The sequence below is a fragment of the Triturus cristatus genome, chromosome 4_1, assembly GCF_964204655.1.
Source record: "Triturus cristatus chromosome 4_1, aTriCri1.1, whole genome shotgun sequence".
NCBI lineage: Eukaryota > Metazoa > Chordata > Amphibia > Caudata > Salamandridae > Triturus > Triturus cristatus.
Window position 1 is genome coordinate 458,852,803 of NC_140585.1, and position 22,158 is coordinate 458,874,960.

The window sequence follows — 22,158 nt, forward strand, 5'->3', positions numbered from 1 at the left end:
TACCGGCCATTGAAGTCCCACTACCTTGTTAAAGGCCCTCACCTTCGGCTCGGGCCTTTAACGCTGGAGCGGGCCTTTAATGGCCGGTATAGCCTGCTACGGCAGGCTACAAGTCTGTATTAGAACATTGGAATGTGGGGAGCTCCTTTGAAGACAAAGGACTAACTCCGGGCTTATAATGACTGGTATATGACTGGATCTCCAACATTCCAATGTTTGTCTCCATGTTTCTCACTTTTTAATTTAGAACAGTGGGTGGAATGTTCTACTAGCCTTGTAGCCCTTCTGCCTCAAGCTATACTGTATTTTAAAGGCCCTTTCCTTTGTTGAAGGCCGTCGCCAGCGACTCAGGGCTATAACTCGGTTTCAGGCCTTTAACACCCAGTATATCCCTCAGTAGCGGGCTATAAGGCTATAGTATTCTCAAGCACTGTGGCAGCAGAGCAGTGTTGTGCAGGCAGTCAGGCAGAGAGGCAGGATGGTGTAACTGACCTTTTCTGCAGAGCTCGGACTGGGCTTCATACACTGAGAAAGGGCCACAATAGAACATGTCCTTGAGTGAACAGATCTCAATTTGTTACCTCATTTTCTGCTTTTAGCTGTCCTCTGCCCTGTGTCCAGAGGTGGTTTACTTCCCATTTTCATGATGAAATCTGTATTAAATCTGAGTAGACTGAAGCCTGGACCTGTACGACGTTACACTATGACGATCTAGCAAAGAGAAATTGAATGACTGATTTCAGCTGTAGTGTGCAGATTTGCCGTAGGCTGAGTTATAGGAATGAGCACCACAGTACAGTTGCTGCTGAGTATTCTGCCTTATTTGAAATCTGAGTATTATACACATTTCCATCACAAAACATGAACCAGCCGACAATATATTAGCATCTGCCTTATTTGCAGCATTAACAAATGGCTGGCTTGGAGCCCCCAAAGCTTCAGATTTAGAATGGTATATTCCAAAACCATAGTATGTGTTAGACAGTGGTAATAGTTAAATTGTGCAAACTATTTACATCACGTGCCATAAACATCTTTCCCATGTAAAATTTTCCAGATCTTGATTTTCCTGCCAGTATATATAACGTTCCCATTACTGATGTAAGGAGTGACTTAAACTTGGGGGCTGATGATATTGGCGGATGGGTGGGCGTCCGACCGCCAGTGTTGCGGGATCGGGACTGACCGACGGGTAGTTGGTGGGCCTGCCTGCCAAATTAGTATCTGACCGCCTCCACAGTGGTTGGAAACATGCCCATTTGTATTGAAGCTTGTGCTGCGGCCTGGGAAAGTGCTGTAGCAAACGCCCCATTGCAAAGAGGCATGTTTTCAAACATCTCTGCACCCCGTGGCAGGCAGCATGCGGTGCCTGCCACACGATGCAGAGATGTTTGGGGGCCACCACAGGTGCCACCCAGGGTCCATTGTGGAGGACCACGGGGGACAGGGGCCCTTCTAGGGGCCCCAAAAAGCCTTTCTACCAGCCTTTTCATGTTCGAATAACCAAAGTGAAGTGGCAGGCAGAAAAGTGGATAGTTATCCCCACTGTGGTTCCTGAGAAGGCACCTCCTCCATTGAGGGGAATACAAACGGACCAACTGCCCAACGGTCTCCTTGAGCCCATCAGAAGCTGTTGTTCGGTCCCTCGGCCAATGCGGTCAGACCGACCGCATCCTAATCCACCAACATCATAATAAGCCCCCTAGTTACTATGCACAAGACTTAATATTTGGAGTATATTTACATAGATATTAAGATCATTCACACCTAAATTCTGAGCAGAGTTAGTAATGTATATTGCATTGAAATGGATATGTGCAGACACTGTAAAGTAAGTCTCACGTTATTAAATAATTATACAAATTAGTCAGTGCATATAAGAAATTCACTAGATTTATTGAAATAGACCAGTCGTTATTATAATTAACTATTGTTTTACAGGCAATGAAATATAAGGAATCAAGAGTATTCATGTGCTTGTTACAAAGTAGTGTGCCTTTCTCGAAGGTCACTTTGCTATGAAAGCGAGGAGTCTCTCTTCATTGAAGTTTTAGGGTAGCATAGATAAAACATATGATTAGGCTCTTGAGTGAGTTAAAACTAAATGAGCGTCTAGTCAACATAGTCTATCAAACTACACGCTTACAAATTCATATGGAATGTTTACTCCGTTTTACTCTCCTTTATTGTTAGCATGTCTGGGTCAGAACAAAATCCTGCAGTAGACATTTTTCATATGATCAGATTTCTTTCTTATTGAGGAAATGCCATTGCCTAATACTCCTTGAGGAACTAACTTGACGTGTTAAGGGGAAGGTTTACCCTCAGGGTGAAGGTAGCTAGACACTAGGGGCCAGATCAAAAAACATTTTAACTGGTTCGGATTTGTTTGCTTGGTGGTAAGGAAAGGCAGTGTTCAGTCCTAACTTCTATCATCGTAGTATGAAAACAGGCTATGGCAGCCCGCCTTCTCTTTAATCTTCATACGTGTACCCCAACATCTTCTTATCCTAAACAGGTTTACTGGCTACCAGACAAAAAGAGGATTACTTTTAAAGCCTTAGAGTTTGCTCACCGTCTCCTTCATGACATAGGAAATCATTACCTGAACATGAGAATCCATCTATACCAGTCAGGCAGAGATTTGCACTCTGGAAATGCTCGTCTGATAATGGTTCCTTGGTTTATACAATTGAGGTGTGGCAACGTATCCTTCTTGGTCTGTGTGACCAAAACCTGGAACCTCCTCCTCATTCATCTTAGAAACCTGTCAAATGAGACTGCTTTTCACAAGTTACTAAAAGCTCACTTTTTCAGCCACTAATCTCTATTCTCTCCCTCCTAGCTACATGTCTTGGTGCCGAGACGCTCCCTGAGTAGCTGTGCGCTCTTTAAGTCATGCTATTCATTCTTTCAACAGAAGGCAAAAATCTGGTGGAGACACCACAAAAAGGGCTAGGTCCAATACAGAGTATTTGTCTTAAATAGGCACTTGTAATGCTCTCTTATGGTATGGCCTAAGGACACTACTATATATATCAATGTGGCTCGCCTGTTTAGTTACCATAGATGGCCATAGAAAAGCAGAGAAAAAATGTGGTTCTTCTGTACCTTTACTAAAGTAAAATAGACAACTCTAAGTGAAGCTGCATGATGAGGCTTTGAACTAAATAATTATTAGCATTTCTAGCACCTCCTCCTAAGTAAAGGACTCATAATAAACTAATTCGCTACGCCCTTTTAGTGAGAGGTTTGGAGAGGGGTGTATTTCCCCCCCCTTTTCTTTGACCTGTTTATGGATGATTAGCTAAGGACTCCGGCTGAAAATTCATTTCTCTTTGACTTTACACCTTTTCACATGGTTTACATGTACACATGTCATACTATAATAAATCTCATTTTAACAACAAGCATTGGTAAAGCTAATATGTCTGGTGTTGACCACCAGCAATTTGGCTCTGGCAATTAGTATTTTGTTCTGTCATAGTTTGTGCAAAGCCTTATTGTTGGGGAAGCATCCAAGCCATCAATCTAAAAAACAATTGACTAAAGACAAAAATATTTTTGGGTTTAAAAAAAAACCCCAGATTACCATAGGAGTCGCTGAAGCTGAAGCTGTGTGGATGTGCTCCTTGTGAAAGCTGATGATTTTTAATCAGGGTGAAACCGGCTCATCGGTTGCTTGTGTTCCATTTCAGAGAGGACCTGGTCTGTCAGTTCAGGTGGACTGTTCTACTTGAGCAGGGTCAAGACTGATATGCATATGTCTGGGTCCAACTTGAAGTGGCATTATTTGCCCAACAACAATGTACTGATATGCAGTCTTGATTAATTAGCAGTGTCTGAGATTAATTCAAGCATTCCGGCCATCACTTTTTTGTATGCTTCCTTGTGAAAGGGTAGTATGCTGTGACTCAAAGTGAAGTTCAGCCAGTGCAGTGCTTAATTTGCAAAATAATAAGTGCCGGGGCATTCGTCAGTAGGCCACTGCATCTTGTACCACATATTCGTGCTGGCATGCTGCCGATGATAGTAACAACACAAGTACTAACATTCACACTCCTACAAGTGTGACAATTCGGATATCTCACGCCCCCAAAGCTATATGAATGACTTTGGCAGCAGGCAATATTCATTTATAATGCATATTGAGTTAATAATTAACTGTTGTTGTGGTCATCTCCAAGTTAGCCAGACAGTGCCACCTTGTGGCAGACTGTCACAGGCCCTGGTGCTGACAATTAAGTGCCGGTGCCGAGCACCAGAAACCACCAGCTCAAATGAAGCACTGACCTAGTGGCTGAAGTGTGCTAACCCCTTTGCCCCATGATACATGCTGCAGTGGCTGGAAAAAAATGTGAATGACGCAACAGACTAATGGAGGAAGTCTGTCCGAAAATCCCTATAACTATGTTATACACAAACCTGCAGAAAAATCAAAAGATTATGGCGAACACCGGACTTGAAAAAAGCCAACTGGGTTGCCGTTGCCTACCGCATTCTTGCCTTTGCTAATGCTTTATTGGAATATTTTGTGAAAACTTTCTTACAAATAGATAGACCGGGAGCCTTGCACTGACAGAAATACAGAGGTTTGTACATACTGACAGACAAGGAGACTTGTACAGACTGACAAACAGAGAGGCTTTCACAGACTGACATAGAGGCTTGCACAGAAGGACAGAGAGAGAGACAAGCTTAGACAGACAGAAAGAGAGGTTTGCATTGACAGGTAGAGAGGCTTGTACAGATAGACAGACAGGAGAGGCATAGCGGACAGACAGGCTTGCACAGAGAGACAGACAGAGCTGGTTGAAAACGTTCCGCTATCACATCAGACTCTAAACACAAAGGCAACACCAGAGCAAAAAAGTCTATACAGAAACTGGAATTGAAGAGAACTACCTTGTGTGCGAATGTGCGCCTAGTGAAAGAGAAAATGCAGTCACTCTAAGTGAAGTTGCCCAGTGGCTCAAGTGGCCCCCGTGCTGTATGCTAGTGGTTGGAAGGCAAATGTGAATGACATAATAACAGGGTAGTGGATGAAGAGAGGTTGCTGAAAGCCCCATAAAATACCTATATTATACATATATTTTTGAAAAAAATAAAAAGGTTTTGGCCAACACCAGACCTAAAAAGCAGGGTATTATGTTCAAAACCAAAGCCCAGTATATTTTAAGATACATGGATGCTAGGAAATATTAAAAGGAACTTTGTCACTATGTACTTGTCTTTTAAGTTGTGCTCCCTAATAAGAAATTGGGTTACTGGTTGAGGGGGACAAAGCTTTCTCAAGCAGCAACCAGTTCTTCTCAGGGTGAAGTCACAAGTGCACCCTAAATTAACCTGTGCTCAACTCTCCGGTATCTTTACACAGAGCAGCCAGGCTTAATTCAGAGGTAAGGTGTAAAGTATTTGTGCAATACTTCAAACAGTAACACGCTGAAAACTCATACCACAACAGGATCCGACAACAGTATTAGAAAAATAGTGATTTTTAATAAATAAAACTATGCCTAAACGGCAAAAATGCAATTAGTAGAATTTCTGTGGATATCTGGCTGCACTGGACCAGGATAAAGCCATAAGTTCAGGCTGATCGCGGTAGAGCATGGGCCGGTTATAAGAACCCAGTCAGGTCTGCTGAGCAGAGTACCTTCAAACCTGGTTTGCAGGGCACTGGATTTGCGTCAAAGATGCGTTCCGCAGCCATAGCTGTGTATAAGCTCTGAACTGCGGTGAGGCTGCGGTGCGAGGTCCTGTTGCGTCTAAATTGAGGATCCTGTAAGCAAGGAGGACATGCCCTGCTGCAGCGGTTCCAAGGGCGATGCGGGCTGCAGCGGTTATGCAAGCTTTCCGACAGTTCCAGTCCTTGTAGTAATGGAGATATGTCAGTTCTGCTCGGGGTAGCGCCGTGCAGCAGAGGAGATGCAACAGGTCCACTAGATCCACAGAGGCTAGCAAAGCCCCTTAAACTCTTCCAAGAGTCTAGGACTGGAGTGGCACCACTTGGAAAGGTAGACTGACAGATGGCAGAATCCATGTGCAGATGCATGGTTGTTAGAAGCCTGTTATGTCCCTGAAGCTTTAGGTCAGGAGGCCAGCCAAATAACACTTGAAGTCACTTGGGGTTCTGGGTTTAAGAGATGCAGGTCCAGTACTTCTCACCCAGGCAGGAGGGCAGCAGGTCAGCACATGAAAGCAGGATCCCAGCAGGGTGCAGTCCAGCCGAGTGGCAGTAATCAGTCAGAAGCACATCAGTCATAAGTCAGCAGCACATCAGTCCTTTTTCCTGACAGGGTATCCACATGTCCAGAAGTGTACAGAAGTGGTGGTGTCTGAGGTCCAGTATTTATACTCAGTTGTGCCTTTAAAGTTGGCGAAAAGCTTCTAGAGTTTTCCCTTTGAAGTCCCAAGGCATCCTGCCAGTTGTGGCCAGCATGAATCGCGGTATGGGGGGGGGGGAGGGTCGCGCGGGGAGGAGGTGGGGGGTTAACTTAATAAAATGTAATTAAAAAAACAAACTTACCTTCGTCTCCGGTGCCGGACTCCCTCATCGCGCCACCTGCTCTCTGCTCACAGGAAGCAGAAGCAGGCAGCCTCCTTCTCTTCCCCATAGCCAATCACAATGCTGCAATGGCAGCGTTGTGATTGGCTAGGACGCCGTCCTTGCAGACGTCTATGGGGAAGCCGTTTTCTTCATGCAGGCTGCACAGCAGCCTACATGAAGAAAACCTAGAGTGCTATGACTGGTTTGGTCGGCCCCGGGGTCGACCAAACAGTCGGCGCACATAACATTGGGCTAGCCACTCCTCCCTAACCTGCCAGCCCCCAACAAGGCATACCCTTCTTCTGCTTTCTCGCAGTGCGAGAAGCAGAAATGTAAAATGGTATTTATACCATTTTACGTTTCTGCTTTTCGCACTGCGAGAAAGCAATGGGGCAGTGTTCCGACTCCCAAGTGGAGGAGCCGCCCCTGCATTCTGCCTTTCCTGTCCTGGCTACAGACTAACTACAGGGGGTATGCAGCCTTTTGTGTGGAGGCAGAATACAGCCAATTCAGGTGTAAGTGGGGCTGTGTCCAGCTCCTCCCTCCCATCCTGCCAGTGATGGCCCATCTAGGCACACCTAAGCTCCCTATTGTGTGTGGCTGTCTAGGACGAATACACAAAGCCCAACTGTCAGCTACACCCAGTCATGTGACCAGAGACAGACTACAGGCACTAAATGGATAAGGCAAGAAAATGGCAACTTTCTAAAAGTGGCATTTTCAGAATTAAAATCTAAAATCCGACTTCACCATAAGTTAGGATTTTAAATTGTGATTCCAGAGACACTAAACATGCCCTGCTTATGCCTTCCCATTTGGAAATTACTTTTATAAAATGTAATAAGGCAACCCCAATGTTATCCTATGGGAGAGATAGGCCTAGAAGTAGTGAAAAACAAATTTGAGAATTTTTCATTACCACGTAAAACTTAAAAGTACACATCCTACTTTTGAAATACATTGTCCCCTGCCCTCTGGGCTGTCCATAGCCTGTCCTAGGGGTGACTTGTATGTATTAAAAAGGAAGATTTGGCCTGGCAAAATATTTTCAAAATGGCAGTTTAAAACTGTACACACGGGCTCTGCAATGGCAGGCTGGGACGTTTAAAGACCTTCTTAAGTGGGTGGCATCATTGGTGCTGGCGTCCCACTGGTAGCATCTAATTTACAGGCCCTGGGCACATGTAGTTCCACTTTACTAGGGACTTAAAAGTACATTAAAATTGCCAATTAGGGATAAGCCAACACAACCGTGTTTAGAGGAGAGAGCAGAAGCACTTTAGCACTAGTTAGCAGTGGTAAAGTGCACAGAGTCTTAAGTCAGAAACAAGGTCAGTAAAAATGGAGCAGAAAGGCAAAATGTTTGGGGGGAAGACCACCATAGGCTGACGTATCGAACATCCCTATTCAGAGGAAATTATGAGATTAATTTAAAGACGAAAGCTTATAAAGTAGTTGTTGTCACTGCTCAGATGTTGAAACCACAGTATGGCCTCGATATTAACAGCTCATTAGCTGTATGGAATTTAATCCCAGATTCCTTGTGCATAAGAAAAGATCGAACAAAAAGGCCTTCTGGTATGAACAGGTAGCAGCAAACCTAAGTGACCGTTTTTTGTAAGCTCGTAGACTTTGTTCTCCTACCAGAATATGATTGCCTACAAATCAGAGGATTTCTTACATGTGCCACATTTACTTCCAACAAAGGGATCTGAGGAACTTCAAGATACAGTAATCATTCTGTTTTTTTACTGAGACAAATAACACCCTGGAATATGCTGATTATTTGAACCTTGTCAGTGCAGCATTTGCGAAATTAAGACTCAATCAAATTGTTTCAAAACAAACACTCTCAAGCAGATTGGGCCCCAATGATGGTTTAAGATTGGTACATGTGAATCACTTGCTCGTGTTATGTGGAGATGTTTTAAATACTGATCTATCGTGGCAATCCTGTGTACATGAGTGCCATATAAGTCAGTCCCTTTTAAGCAAATTGTTTTGCTTTCTTTTATTGATAAAAGTTCTAAAAGATTAGTTTTGACTGCAGTCTTAAAGATCTCAAAGACTAAGGCCCCAATTACTATCATCATGGTACTAGTGAGGTACAAACTCTGCACCCTTAATTACTGGTTTAAACACTACAGAATGGGGAATAACTGTGCCGATCTTGTTTTACCTGGCGCTAACCAGCATGGAATTGTCTCAGTAATATAGGGGTTAACACTCCCATTTACCCTTTAGTAGGGGCGTCACATGGGAACTGGAGCTTCACTCGGAAGTGGGATTGAAATTAGGAGGTTAGAGGAAGGGAGTGGGGATGATAGAGGAGGGGAGGTGAAGAAGTGTCCTGGTAGGGGAGAGCATTGCATGCACGGGTGGGAGTGGAGGACGAGGCCTGGCTGCTGTTGCAGGCCAAGCCTAAAGCAATTTTACTGTCCAGTTTTTCCCGCAATAAAATCGGGATCAATGTCCCAGCACCCAGGAAAAACAGACATGAAAACGCCAGGCCCTTCATGATCAGCCGCAGCAGGTTTCCACACAGGAATTTATTTGGAATAAGTGTAGTAGCTGTAGTGCAAATTTAAACAGACCAATATATAGATGGTCATTTGTTGCAAAAATCCAATTGAGAGTTAGTTGAGCAGCTACTTCATTTTCTCTTTTAATTGACTATTGATGTAATAAGAAAAGTAGAGGCAGCTTTGATACAGATATTTCAAGCTTCCATGTATTATTTTCTCGTCATTTTCACGTCTGAATCTTTTCAAGGCATGATAATTTGATGTATAATTTAATTGGAACGTGTTTACTTCTATGAACGCATATATTTGAGGGATATTGGATTGGTGTTATTTCTCAAATAGGTGTTGCCCGGAAGAAATTGATAAAGGCATACTATAGTAGACACAGGAACATGTACCAGTAACTGTGCCTTTAGCAAGAGACTTCTTTCAAAGCACTGAAGGACATTCAGAGAGCAATAATGTTGAGACTTCATTATAAAGTTCAACAAGACACTAATGCATTTGAATAATGGGATTGATGTCCTTTGTGAGAAATGGGACATGAGGGTATTTACACAACACTGAACTTGCAAAGAACTGAGTGCCTGATTATGAGTTTGAATGCCCATCGAATCACCGAAATCGCAGTGAAATTGAGGTGGAGATCGGGGACTGCTGCACCATCGATCCGACTGGCGTATTATAGGTAAGGTGGTCGTAGCACTTTGAGACAGCTGTAAATGCCAGGGATCCGCGAACCCTCTTCATGGCACTGCCGTCTAGGGGAAGCAATATGCATGGTATTGCTGATGTGGCACTGCCATGCATATTATGAGTTTCACCACCGCCATCCTTCTCATGGAGGTGCGCCTGTCATCAAAAGACTGGTGGTGAGGAAACAAAGTGGGCCCTATAGGGGCCCTTGTTGCCACTGTGCATGGGGGTGCATGTAAGGGGCACTTTTTGCACCCCCCTGTGTGCATGCACCCCTGTTCCTGCACGGCATGGACTGCTGAGTCCATGCCATGCAGTAGCATCCATTGGCAGTTGGCGGTGGTGCAGTTATAAGGCTCGATATGAGCCTTTAAACTGCACCGCAGTAGGATCCCCTCACCGCCCGCCCACCACAACAAAATGACTTGTAATCTGGCGGGTGTGCAGCAGTCTGGTTTGGTGTTGTGGGAGCGGGGTGTGGCAGCCCACTCCCATACTGTCAAACTCTTAATCAAGTCCTAAATCAAACCCTTCAAACTAAACTTTGACCAAAAGGTTGACCAGCGCCTTTCAAATGCAAGACCTATTTGCTTTTGCAATGCTTGTTCAAAATGTTCTGGCCTATTGCCATAAACGGCTGTTGTTTTAGGTCACATTTGCTGTCCTCTTCTCTGCTTCTGTCTCAGAATAAAAGTTGCTCATTCTTGCTGCTGCTTGTACTTATTCTTTGATTACTTTGGTTTTATAGAGATCCTTGAAAAAGTAAATACCCAATAAGTACAAATACACATGTATGTGAGCAAGTGTTCGCATGGTTTATAATCCAGGGGTCTGCTGATAGTCTGCTTCCAGTTCAGGAGTGGAGGAACATAACTTCCTGGAAAGGTTTAAAGGGCTAATCTGGCTAAATGTAATTGATTGAATTTCAAACTCTTAATGCGGAGTGGAAATAAATGATAGTGTTTAATGTGAAATCAGATTACATAAACGTATATACAGTATTGCAAAATGGTACAAAAATAAACGTTTTTATAAAAGCAAATAGAATCGTGCCATTACTTAGTCTTAGTTTCCAGGCTTCCTGAAGCTAGTAGAGACTTACAGTTATGGAACTCCCTTGACCCACTCTCCACCATCACTTAGGGGTTCAAAAGGCTCATTTAAATGTGTTCTCTATCAGCACCAGTCTTTGCCTCTGCCTATAGATGGCTAATCCTGAATTTATTTTATCATTGTAAACCACTATCACAGTAGTTGCGAGATCCCCAAATTCTCGTGTAGCAACCACTGTAATTTTGCTGCGTGTACCATCCAGATGCCATTTGATGCAACCCTCATTCCCGGATAAATTAAATGGGGGGCAAGTTATCTAAAGTTCCTTTTGATAGTAAGCTATCTCCTAACCACAATGTGCTTCGAAATAGGTGTACATGACAGTGTGTGTACAGGACAGTTTACACTGGCCTTCATCGTCCTTTCTGTCCATTTTGCTTTGCCCTTCACTGTGAGATAACCTATAACTGACTTTACTTTGACTGCACTAGATCTGATTTGTACAATTATAAACTTTTTTTATCTAGCAGGGGCTTTTTTTACTGTCTTGTTTATTTTCTTGAATTATGATATTCACAGGTTTACAGCATTCTATAACATCAGTAAAATGATAAGTGTCAATGGGTGCAATGTCTTAGATATATTTAATCTGAGAGGGAACATATATTTTTGTAGAACGTGTGAGTCGACCATCTGGGTTTATATTCAGCTCAGTCTGCCTTTCACACCTTGTCCAAGGCGAAAAGCACTGCAGCTCAAGAAAGCCTTCGATATGTGCCTCTGTGTAACTGATCTCCTGTTGCCTTATTAATGAGGGTTTAATGATAAATGAGTAAGTAAACCCACTGTGAGGAAATATCACCATGTTAACTTGTGTTATTTGCTCCTAGTCGCACCAGCTTGAAGAAAGGGCATACAGAACCAGAAGAAGTCGATGGTGTACCCAAGGTGGAAGCGGGCAAGCGGCTCGATGAGCTGCGTCGACGCAGAGGGGAAACTGAAAGTGAGGAGTTCGAAAAACTTAAGCAGAAGCAGCAAGAAGCAACCGTGGAACTGGAGGAACTGAAGAAAAAGCGTGAGGAGCGCAAGAAGATACTGGAGGAGGAGGAGCGAAAAAAGAAGCAAGACGAGGCTGAGCGTAAAGCAAAGGAAGAGGTATGGGTTTTCTATGGAAGCTGTTAGATACACCCCCGATATTATGCAGGTTGTCCCAAAAAAAAAGATCCTTGAAGAAAGTATGTACACAAATTTACAAACTATGTTTATATCTTTTACACGTTTAGGCAAAAAAGGTTTATGTAAAAAGAATAGTCACTTAAATCTGCCTGCAGATCCTAAGGAAAACGTTTCAATAGCATTAGCTTTCCTAATTTGATAATTTTGCGAAACAATTACATAGAGAAAAGGTACTCTGCAAAACTAAAGTGACCATGTGTGCTATTTAAGTGTCTTTGACTGATTGTATCAGATAACGTTTTTTACATTTGTCACTTTTTTGCTTTGCATAGGGTAGGAAATAATTTTGACAAACAAATTAAGATTTAAATAGTTCAATTAAAAACAATGTCAAGATGCGTTCACACTTTAGTCCCACAAGGCAGTTGATAGGCATTTTCCTTTTCTTCAATTGCATCAGGTCTCTAGATGAATTAATTTAATCAATTGTTTCCTCTTATTATTACTCTGCCGACCATACAATTTCTCATTTGCTACCTTGGGCACACTCTTCGTGACCTTTGCGTGCTCTCATCACTCTAAATTTTCTGACTGCTTCACAGCCACCTGCCTCTAAATGCACAATAGTTGCCTCATGTTCAAGTCATTGAATATGTACGCAGATGATACCTAACTATACCTGAAGATCGTCTCCCCCGAAGACATTCAGTCCCTCAACTCAGTCCTGCTGGAAACACAAAGTTGAATGACAAGTAATCACCTGAAGTTGAATGCTCTTAAAACGGAATTCTTACTGATCTCACCTCATAACCAATCCCCTGTCATGGAGCAATGGCTGAGTCAGCTGACTGCTCTTAACTGTAGACCGCACCTCGTGGACTCAGCATCTTTTCTGGGTTTCATTCTGGGCAAAAGCCTGAACATGCAGAAGCAGATCAGTTCTCTCACCAAAGGAGCGAACTTCCAACTCAGCCTACTCAGAAAACTCAAACCCTTTCTCCCTGCTCATGACCTAAAGGTTGCAGTACAAGCATTAGTGATTTCAAAGCTGGACTATGGCAGCGCAACACTTTGCGGCCTGCCTAGAGTGAGGACGACTCCTCTTAGGGCTTCCCTAAACTCCGCTGCTGGGCTCTTAACTGGCACACAAAAAATTCCACCACATCTCTCCGGACTTGAGGGACCTGACATATGAAGGTCGGATACAGTTAAAAATTGCATTTATTCCTCACAAGGCCATTTATTTCAAGACCCCACTGTACCTTGCTCGGAAACTGGAGCTCTCCTGCGGTTCTAGAGCCTCCAGAAGTGCCAGCACCCTTTTGCTAAAACCACAAAAAGTCAAGAAAAAAAAGACCTATAACCGAACCTTCTCAGGGATGGCTCCTAGGATCTGGAACTCCCTTCCTCCCGAAGTCCGGGTGAAACCCTCCACGGTCTTCTTCAAGAAAGAAGTCAAAGGACTCTTGATGAAGAAATTTCTTCCTTAGCATGTCTTCTTCATTTGGTTCTGGGTCCATACCCGATGACTCTGGTCTATTCACCTGGTTCACGAGTTTCTTGGACAATTCTAGATTGTGACCTTGTCACGCTGTCGATTCTTTTGTGTCTGTTTTTCCCTCAGGATAATGTTTGTCAATTAGACTTTGATTTTGTTGCCTTGTTTATTCTGTTTTGTTTTGCTTATAACATTCGCGATGCATAATCTGTAAAGCGCTCTGAAATAAATAAAAAAAATAAAAATAAATTGAAGACTAAAATCTACTTTCATGTAAAGTTGGTACCCGCAAATCCTCATATCCTCATAAAATATCTTCCTGACACTCCCGTCACTACATCATCAAGCAGAAATTGTGGCATATACTTTAACCCTACCATGTCCTTTGAATTTTTTATTCTGACCACAGTTGACAGATTTCAAATGTTGCATCTGCATCCCATTCCACATTGCCTAAACATCACTAGCTGCACGTGCCCTTGTTAAATTAGACTCCCACAACAGCTTTCTAATACTTAATCCTTGTACACACTTTATTAACAGAGGACAAGGTTCTTAACTTTGCCACAGGACTCTCTTTCACGTCCACAAAACACTCTTCTGTTTCCCCATACCTTACACAAATTGCCTGGTTGTCAGCCAAAATCTGGGCAACATTCAACCTAGTAATCATTCAAAAATATCGGTGGCTTATTTAAATCTCACAGTTTTCCAAATTTCTTGTTTCGTACATCAATAAAGATGAAAAAAATGTGTTTTACTGTTCCTTTGTTTTTGCAAATAAAAAAAATACAGAAAGTAGTTCTTCTTTCAAATGGCTCTCCACACTGTTAACCATGACTACAAGACTAATATCTGTCAAAGGAACTTAACAGGAGAAGGAATTTCCTTAAATAACTGTGCACGTATTTGGAATATAACACTGATAGTTTCATATGACTTTATTGTTTTATGTGTGGCTGCTTATCATTCTAAACCCAACAAGAATCCAACTTTAACCCCATATTTATTAGTTAACTAATGTTAAATGATATGGATATATATCTATAAGATGATCAAAAATAATTATGGGTAAATACTGATGGAAATGTCAAAATAATAAATACAGGAAAAAGGTGCCCTGCTTATAATATGAGAGCAACATTCAGAGATAGGTCGACTTTCAAACCTGAAAGTGGTAACACATGATAATCAGTAATGCTGGTAATATCATGAAGAGGGCCTATTCTATTGCAGTGGAATTGTTTACATATACAAGCAAACAGTTCAGCACACTTAAACATATTGCTGTATGTGTGGCAAGTCATAAAATGAATGCTGATATAAGGACTTAAGCTATAAGAATAGCTTTTTGTGGTGTAAATCCAGTGTACATTCCACTCTCTTAAATTATTCCAGGTTAGATTAACATAGCATGAGTGATTGTGGAAGATTTAAATATATACACATTCTTGGATGTTTCGTAATGTACACTTATACAGCTCTGTATCAAGCAGCAAGTGTAGATGCATACACTAGACCTTCTCAACCATGCCTGTGTGTGATTAATTTTTAATTGAGAAATGTGAGCTCGCTTAATAGAGCTTGTGTCATTGCATGGGTGTTACCGTAGTCTTTATTAACCTAAGGAGACATATTGGCACCAGCAAGTTTATTTGATTCTTGCAAAAGTATTAGTATGTAAAGCTTAAGTTAATTTGTTTTAATGAATTACTTTTAGTTTGAGAGACCGGATGCCGGTTTCAGGACTGTATGTTTGTTTTTGCCACAAGGATGGACTCCAACTCTGTGCGTCTTAATTCTGCCACAGAGAAGTGCACGTTTACAGCAAGGCATCCATCTGGGGTCACTACAGGTGGCCGTCCCTATGGCACCCCCTCCCCCACAGTGGCTACTTTGGCCCAGAATTTGGAAAATATTGTTGATCACTTACTACAGAATAAATTACGTTCATTACCTCCACTTGCTTCTTTCTGCTAAAGGTACTCAGACAAGTTATTCCTATATTTCCTGCTGAGTTCTGCAAAACTGTAGTCCAGGCTCTTCGTGTTTCTTCCCTATTTGTCGGGTGGCATACTTTGTATCAAGACTACAGCATATTTGTAATGGCACTGCTCATCCAGTGCTCAGCCTTTCTAAGTACTCTTGTTTCTCCACACCATTAATTTCTCGTCACAGATTGCCCATATTCAAAAGAAGTCTGTTCAAGGATCAATGCAACTGTCACAGAGGCCTGCTCTCGTTCACCCTGTAATCCTGTCGGGTGTCTACACTTAAAGAATGTGTTCTCCTGGTAGCTCCCAGAATTCAGCGCTTCAGCACTGGGAGCTGTGCTTTCAGCATGCTTATGATGAAAGCATGACATTTCCTCCCTCCTGCTTCATTCATCGTAGTCTGTGTTTCTGAAAAAAAATGCTAAAAACTCCCCTCTTTTTTCACCCATGATTTTCTCTTCAGGAAGTCTCACTGACAGGATACCTTGCCCCTGTGTAATTGTGTGCTTTATAAAAAAAAGTCCTTCATTCAATTGGATCCACGTGGACAGGAAACAAACATCATTTTTTGCAATCCCCAGAAAATTATAATTGGGTACGTTCTGTTAGTAATGGTGGGTACATGACAGATAGAGAGAAGGAAATTGAGGTAAATGAGTAGCGCACAGCAAGGTACAAGCCGAGCTGACTGTGGCTGATAAGAGAATAGATAAAAAGAACAGTCCATTCCATTCACAATGAATCCAAGAGCAAGATTCTTCAGCTATTTGGATAGAGAAGGACTGGGATGGCACCGGATAGCTCTGGAGGAGTATCAGTGAGGTGAGGCAGATTTTGTGTGGAAATACACACGTTAATTTGCAGAGGAAGAGGTTGGTGCTTTTTCCGGAGAGGAGCTGTGTGTGGGAATGAGTATTTAGAAAACAGTATGCAAATGTCTTTCAATGAAGGAGTTTTTAGAGAATTTTCTATCAGGAGGTGTTTGGATTGTACACAGAAGAGGGGTATTTACAAGCACTAACACATTTTATAGGGGATCAAAAGTCAGGTTTGGTGGTTGACAGATGGTCACTTTGCCAGTGGGGTTCTTAAATATTAGCGGTGGAGATGTGAACAATATTAATGAAAGTGCATTGAACCCGGAACAATTTTAAAAGCGTGGAAGAATCAGCCAAAGGCTACTTCATCGGGAGTGTGGTGCTTCTTCCCAATGAGTCTGTGGGACCATTTTTGCAAAACATGCACTTTAAGTAGAGAACATGTATTATCCCCGGAATAGAGCAGAAGAGGTGCACGTACAAACTGTCTTGTCATAAAAGAGCATGTGCTAATGCCTAATTTACAGCACAATCTTCAAAGTGTAGTCTGTATCTGAAGCATATTATTCTGAAGCTCTATAATGTGATGAGTATGTTATTTTCCTGAGTTTTAGAGCCATTGTGGGGATGGATCTATGCATTTATTATTCATATCCTAAATTGTACCTAAACTTGATCTTTCCCAGTGGAAAATCAAAAAGTGCAATACATTGCCCTGACTCTCTACTAATGGTGGCTTTGAGAGCTGAGCAGTTAGGATGAGAGCATCTGTAGAGGTAGGTTGTTATGTCATTTTACCTATTGTAGGTTAGAGTTCCCCATATTAACATTATTATTAGGAGAAGTGTTATATCTGCTACCGATTATTTCAAATGTGCCTAGGTCAGTTGGTTAGTGGGTACTGCAGATCACAGAAAATGAGTGAACTCTCAATAAGGGTTTCCTCTCAATGAGAGTGAGTGAGTACTGGTGAAGTGTTTTCTAGGGGTTTTAGAAAATGGACAGTCGGGCCACGCATAGCTTGTAGATCTTAGGCCAATAAGATTCTATGTCTATTGGAAGTATTCCCCAGGAATACGGTTGATGAAATTAGAGGATTCTAGATGCAAAAATTTGCGTCTGTGAGAGACCTTGAGTTAAGTTTTCATCTACACAAACCCAAAATAGATACAAGCATAATAGTAAAAAAAAATAATACAGTACATTACAATATGAGGGGGTAAAAGAACAGAAAAGGGAAACATAAAAGTAAAAAGTATCATGTGAACATATCAAGGTCGGAATGAAAAGGTAGTAGAAACATCAGTAAATCTATACAAAAAAACATTGCAAGTAACAACCATGTAGCAACATAGCATAGTCAAAATACAACAGCATAGTGAAATATATTAATATCTAAAATATGGAATATCATGGAGGCCGAGCAACCTCTTGTTGAGCAGGAATTAAAGAAAAAGAGCGTGTAGCACTACAATCAATGAACCATGTAACCGGTGACCCTATAAGAGAGCGCTTCATAGCTAGATGAATGGGGTGAACACATGCTGTGTCCAGTCTGTGATAACACACTGCTTACCACCAAGACAGGAAAGATACATTTATAAAATCCTTCCAATTTTTAGTGATCTGCTGAAAGGCAATTGCCAACAGTACGTCTACAATCTTGATGTTGGAAGTATGATCCTCCCAGATAGGGGATAAGCTACCCAAAAATAGATGTGCGATAGAAAAAGTGTAGTTGGATTTGAAGAGAGTTAATTTGACCCCAGCTAGGGGAGGGGAACAGGACCAACAAGTATCTGGTACCATGACGTGCCTTTTATGTAATATGACTGGATGTAGTAAAAGCCTGTTATAAATAAAAAATAACGTTTGCATAACATTGGCTGCCCTAGAAGTTTTCCTAATCTTGGACCATATTTTGTTCCATAGAGAAGAGGGCCAGTCAACTCCAAGATCCTCCTCCCAAGAAGTTCAACTTTGGTCTTTGTTCTAACGGTTTGCGAGGATCGTATATAAGTATAATTGTTGGATGCTCTAGGAGATGAAAGAAGAAAGGCTAATAAATTGCTAACCGCAGGAGATATCGGGTGTAGTTGAATGCGAGTATGTGCAGTAGAAAGGGCCTATGAGATTAAGTTATATTTGGATTGAAAGGAAGGGGGGTAAAAGAAAAAGTTGACAAGCTTCAGAAAAAGATAAAATCTTATTATGAGAAAACAGTTGATACGTCCAAATTAAACCTCTATTTCTCCAAGATTTCCAATAAAAGGGTTTCCCGCGAATTAAAATAGAAGTGTTATGCCATAAAGGAGAATTAAGAAAGGAATCTAAGTCGGTAGGAGACGGGGACGAAGAAAAACTCAAAAGTTTGAAAGTATATTTGAGAACAGGAGTAGATAAAGATGGTGGTCTACGGGTAAAGGAAAGAAATTCTTTAAAAGAGAAAGGGGAAACAAAGGAACGTTCGAGAAATACCCACAAAGGACAATCCAATGAGGAGTTAGAAAGCCATCTCGAGGCTTGGCGAAGTAGGAAAGATCTATGATAAGTGGCGAAATCCAGGTAGTTAACAACGCCTTCTGCTTTAGTTTTCGTCAGACGCTACAGGGTTTTTTTATTCCACAAAAAAAGATGATAGTATAAAGTTAATTTTTGTAAAGAATTTTAAAGGAATGGGGACAGAATTTTAAAGGAATGGGGACAGGGATATTAGAAGTGCTAAATAAAACTAGTGGAGTCCACATCCTCTTGATGGTATCTAAACGACCCCACCAAGTGATATATAGTGGGTGCCATTTAGTGGTTAGAGAGGAGATTTTATGAAAAATACTTCTCCATACAAAGAGATATCGTTGTCGAAATTGAAGGAGTAAAATAAAGACGCAAATATTTTATGTGATGTGAATTCCAAGCACAGTTAGAAGAACTAAAATCGTCCTTGAATGTATACTTAGTCAAGGGTAATTTTTTACATTTATCATGGTTAAGCTTATAACCAGAAACAGAAGCAAAAAGTTCCACTTCTTGTCAGAAGGCAGGTACAGAAGATTGAGGTTCAGAGAGAAATAATAAGATGTCATCAGCATAGGCTGCTAACTGAATTTGGATGTACTTAGTGTCAAATTCCTTTATGTCAACATTTTTCCGAATCCTGGACAGAAAAGTCTCCAAGGCTAGATTAAAAAGGAACGGAAATAGTGGGCAAACTTTACGCACCCCTCTTTCTAACTCAAAATAGGGGGAAGTACCATTCACAAAAACGGCTGCACGTAGATTAGAGTATAGGATAGAGATCAAGGAAATAATTTTGGGGTCAAAACTGAACCATTTTAATGTGTGGAAGAGATATGACCAATTGACTCGGTTGAATGCCTTCTCAGCACCCAATGCTATTGCCATTAATGAATGGGGTAAGTGCGGGGCTTTTGATAAAATATCGAAGAACAGACGGATATTATCAGAAAGGAGACTACCTTTAACAAAACCCGACTGTTCTGCGCCTAATAGTTGGGGACGGAATGATTCAAGACGGATAGCAAGGGTTTTGGAAAAGATTTTATTATCCATATTTACAAGAGAAATGGGTCTATAGTTCTTACAGTATTGCAGATCTTTCCCTTCTTTGGGTATTAGACATACCAGTACTTCTAAAAAGGAACCTGAGGGTTTCCCGTACTGTGTAAAAATATTTAAAAGATTGAGTAATTTGGGAAGAAGGATAAGAGCAAAATGAGTAAAGAATGTGACTGTAAATCCATCAGGACCCGTGCCTTTGTCTTTCTTAGGTGATTGTACAGCACAAAGAAGTTCTTGTTGTGATAAATTAGCATCTAAGGGGGTAAAATCTATTTGAATATTGAAAGATTAATGGATACCAGAGAGAAATTGTGTAATGTCGGAATCTAAAGGTGTAGTCTCAGGAGAGTATAATGATTTATAGAAAAGAAGGAATTCATTTAATATTTCTGGATCTTTACTTCGTAGTGTGTTTTGTTCACCAAAGATAGCATCAGTATCAAACTTATTATGTTTAATTTTTAAGTAATTTGCCAGGAGTTTACCAGCTTTATTCTGACCGCCATAGAATTTAGCACTCGACTTCAACAGATATAATGAGGCACTGTCAGTTGATTCCTTATTAAATTGAAATGTTGCTTTAATAAGCTGTGAGAGACAATTCTTGGAAATAGGGGCATGATCTGTGATCAAAATAGATCCAATTTCAGCGCTTCTTAAGGTTTGGGATATATTGTGTGAAACAAAAAAATTATCCAATCTGGATTGAGTTTGGTGAACTGGGGAGAAAAACTTGAATTCTCTAGTGGTGGGGTTACAAATTCTCCAAGCATCAATAAGTTTACATTTCTGAATGGTTTGAGTGAATAGTTTGTGTTTTCTGAGATTTAAAAGAAACCAATGAACTTCGGTCTATGAAAGGATCCATCACTTGGTTACAATCACCAGTGACGATAAAGTTATCCTCAATGTACGAGGAAATTAGCTGAGACAAGGAAGACCAAAACTGAGGATCTCCATTGGTGGGTGCATAAACATTAAACAAAGATAATGGAACATCCCCCACTTGTAATTTAGTATGTATCCATCTACCATCTTCATCAGATTGTTGAGAAAGCAAATTAACCTTTAACGATTTGTGACAAAGAGTAACAACCCCATTGCGCTTACCATCACCTGGTGAATAAAAGACATTCCCAGCCCAACCCTTCTTCAACTTTAAAGATTCTATAGCATTTAAATGGGATTCCGGAAAACAAACGATATCTGCTCCTAATTTGGATAAATGCGATTATACACGTTGTCGTTTGATCGGAGACCTCTGACATTCCAAGATATAATTTTCAAAGACATTAAAATACCAATAAAGTAACAGAGAGGAAGGCCCTCAAAGACCTTCAAAGAACAAAAGGTGAGATATATAACATTCCAACCAGAAGAGGATAAAATATAGTGGTAAAGAAAAATTGAGAACGATAAACATATAAGTGAACGAGAAAAAGGGAACCAAGAAGAATAGGAAATGAAAGATTTAGGTAGAAAAGAGATATACGACAAAAAGAAAAAAGGAGTAGAAGAGATAGAAGAAGAAGAAAGAAGATCATGAAAATAGGAAAGACAGTAGGTCTTGGTTAAGGAAAGTAGACGTTCATGTAAGGACCGAATAATGAACCAGAAGAAGGGGGAGAAGAAAGAAAAAAGTAGAAGAAGGGGATGTAATACAAAAAAGGAAACATGAAGAAAAGAAAAAAAAGGGAAAAGAAAAATGACTGTAAAAAAAACCCATCCCTAATTCAAAAGACATCACAAAGGAGTTGGGGGTAGGTGAAGCCACAAAGAACGAATGGCGCGTCTAGACTCAACGAAACGAGGACGAGAACAAACCACAGCAAATCAAATAAGGTGAGGGTAAATAGTGGGTGGATACATACAGGGACCTGCAGGGAATAAAAGGAAAAAGGGACAACAATATTTATCATAACAGGAAAATAGAACACGCATAATATAAACACACTACCACAAAAGGAGCCAACGGAACACACGGCTAAGTACAAACAAATAATCTGAATAGAAGTAGTAACCGCTAATATCTAGAACCAATAAAACCAAGAAGAAAATTCAGCAGAATAGACATGAGAACCAATTGAACAGTTTGGGAATTAAACCTAAAAACAATGAAGTCAAGAAGAGAGAGCATTATAATAAATGGAAAAAAAATCATTCAAAGAGCTTTAGATGATGAAGATGAAGCTCCTGAAAAGTCCATAGAGTCAGTTTTGATAAAATTGATGAAACTTTGCAATTTAACGGGATCCATATAGCTTGTCGT

General features: G+C 41.0%; 1 protein-coding gene across 11 annotated transcripts in view; it reads left to right on the forward strand.

Annotated features, from left to right (window-relative positions):
- Positions 1 to 22,158, forward strand: part of CALD1 (caldesmon 1) — a 567,652-nt gene that overhangs the window by 422,393 nt on the left and 123,101 nt on the right. For all 11 annotated transcript variants that reach the window (XM_085652624.1, XM_085652626.1, XM_085652628.1 and 8 more), the window contains one exon: positions 11,715 to 11,979. In XM_085652624.1, coding sequence (XP_085508750.1) covers positions 11,715 to 11,979 — 265 coding nt within the window. The remainder of the gene's footprint in view (positions 1 to 11,714; positions 11,980 to 22,158) is intronic.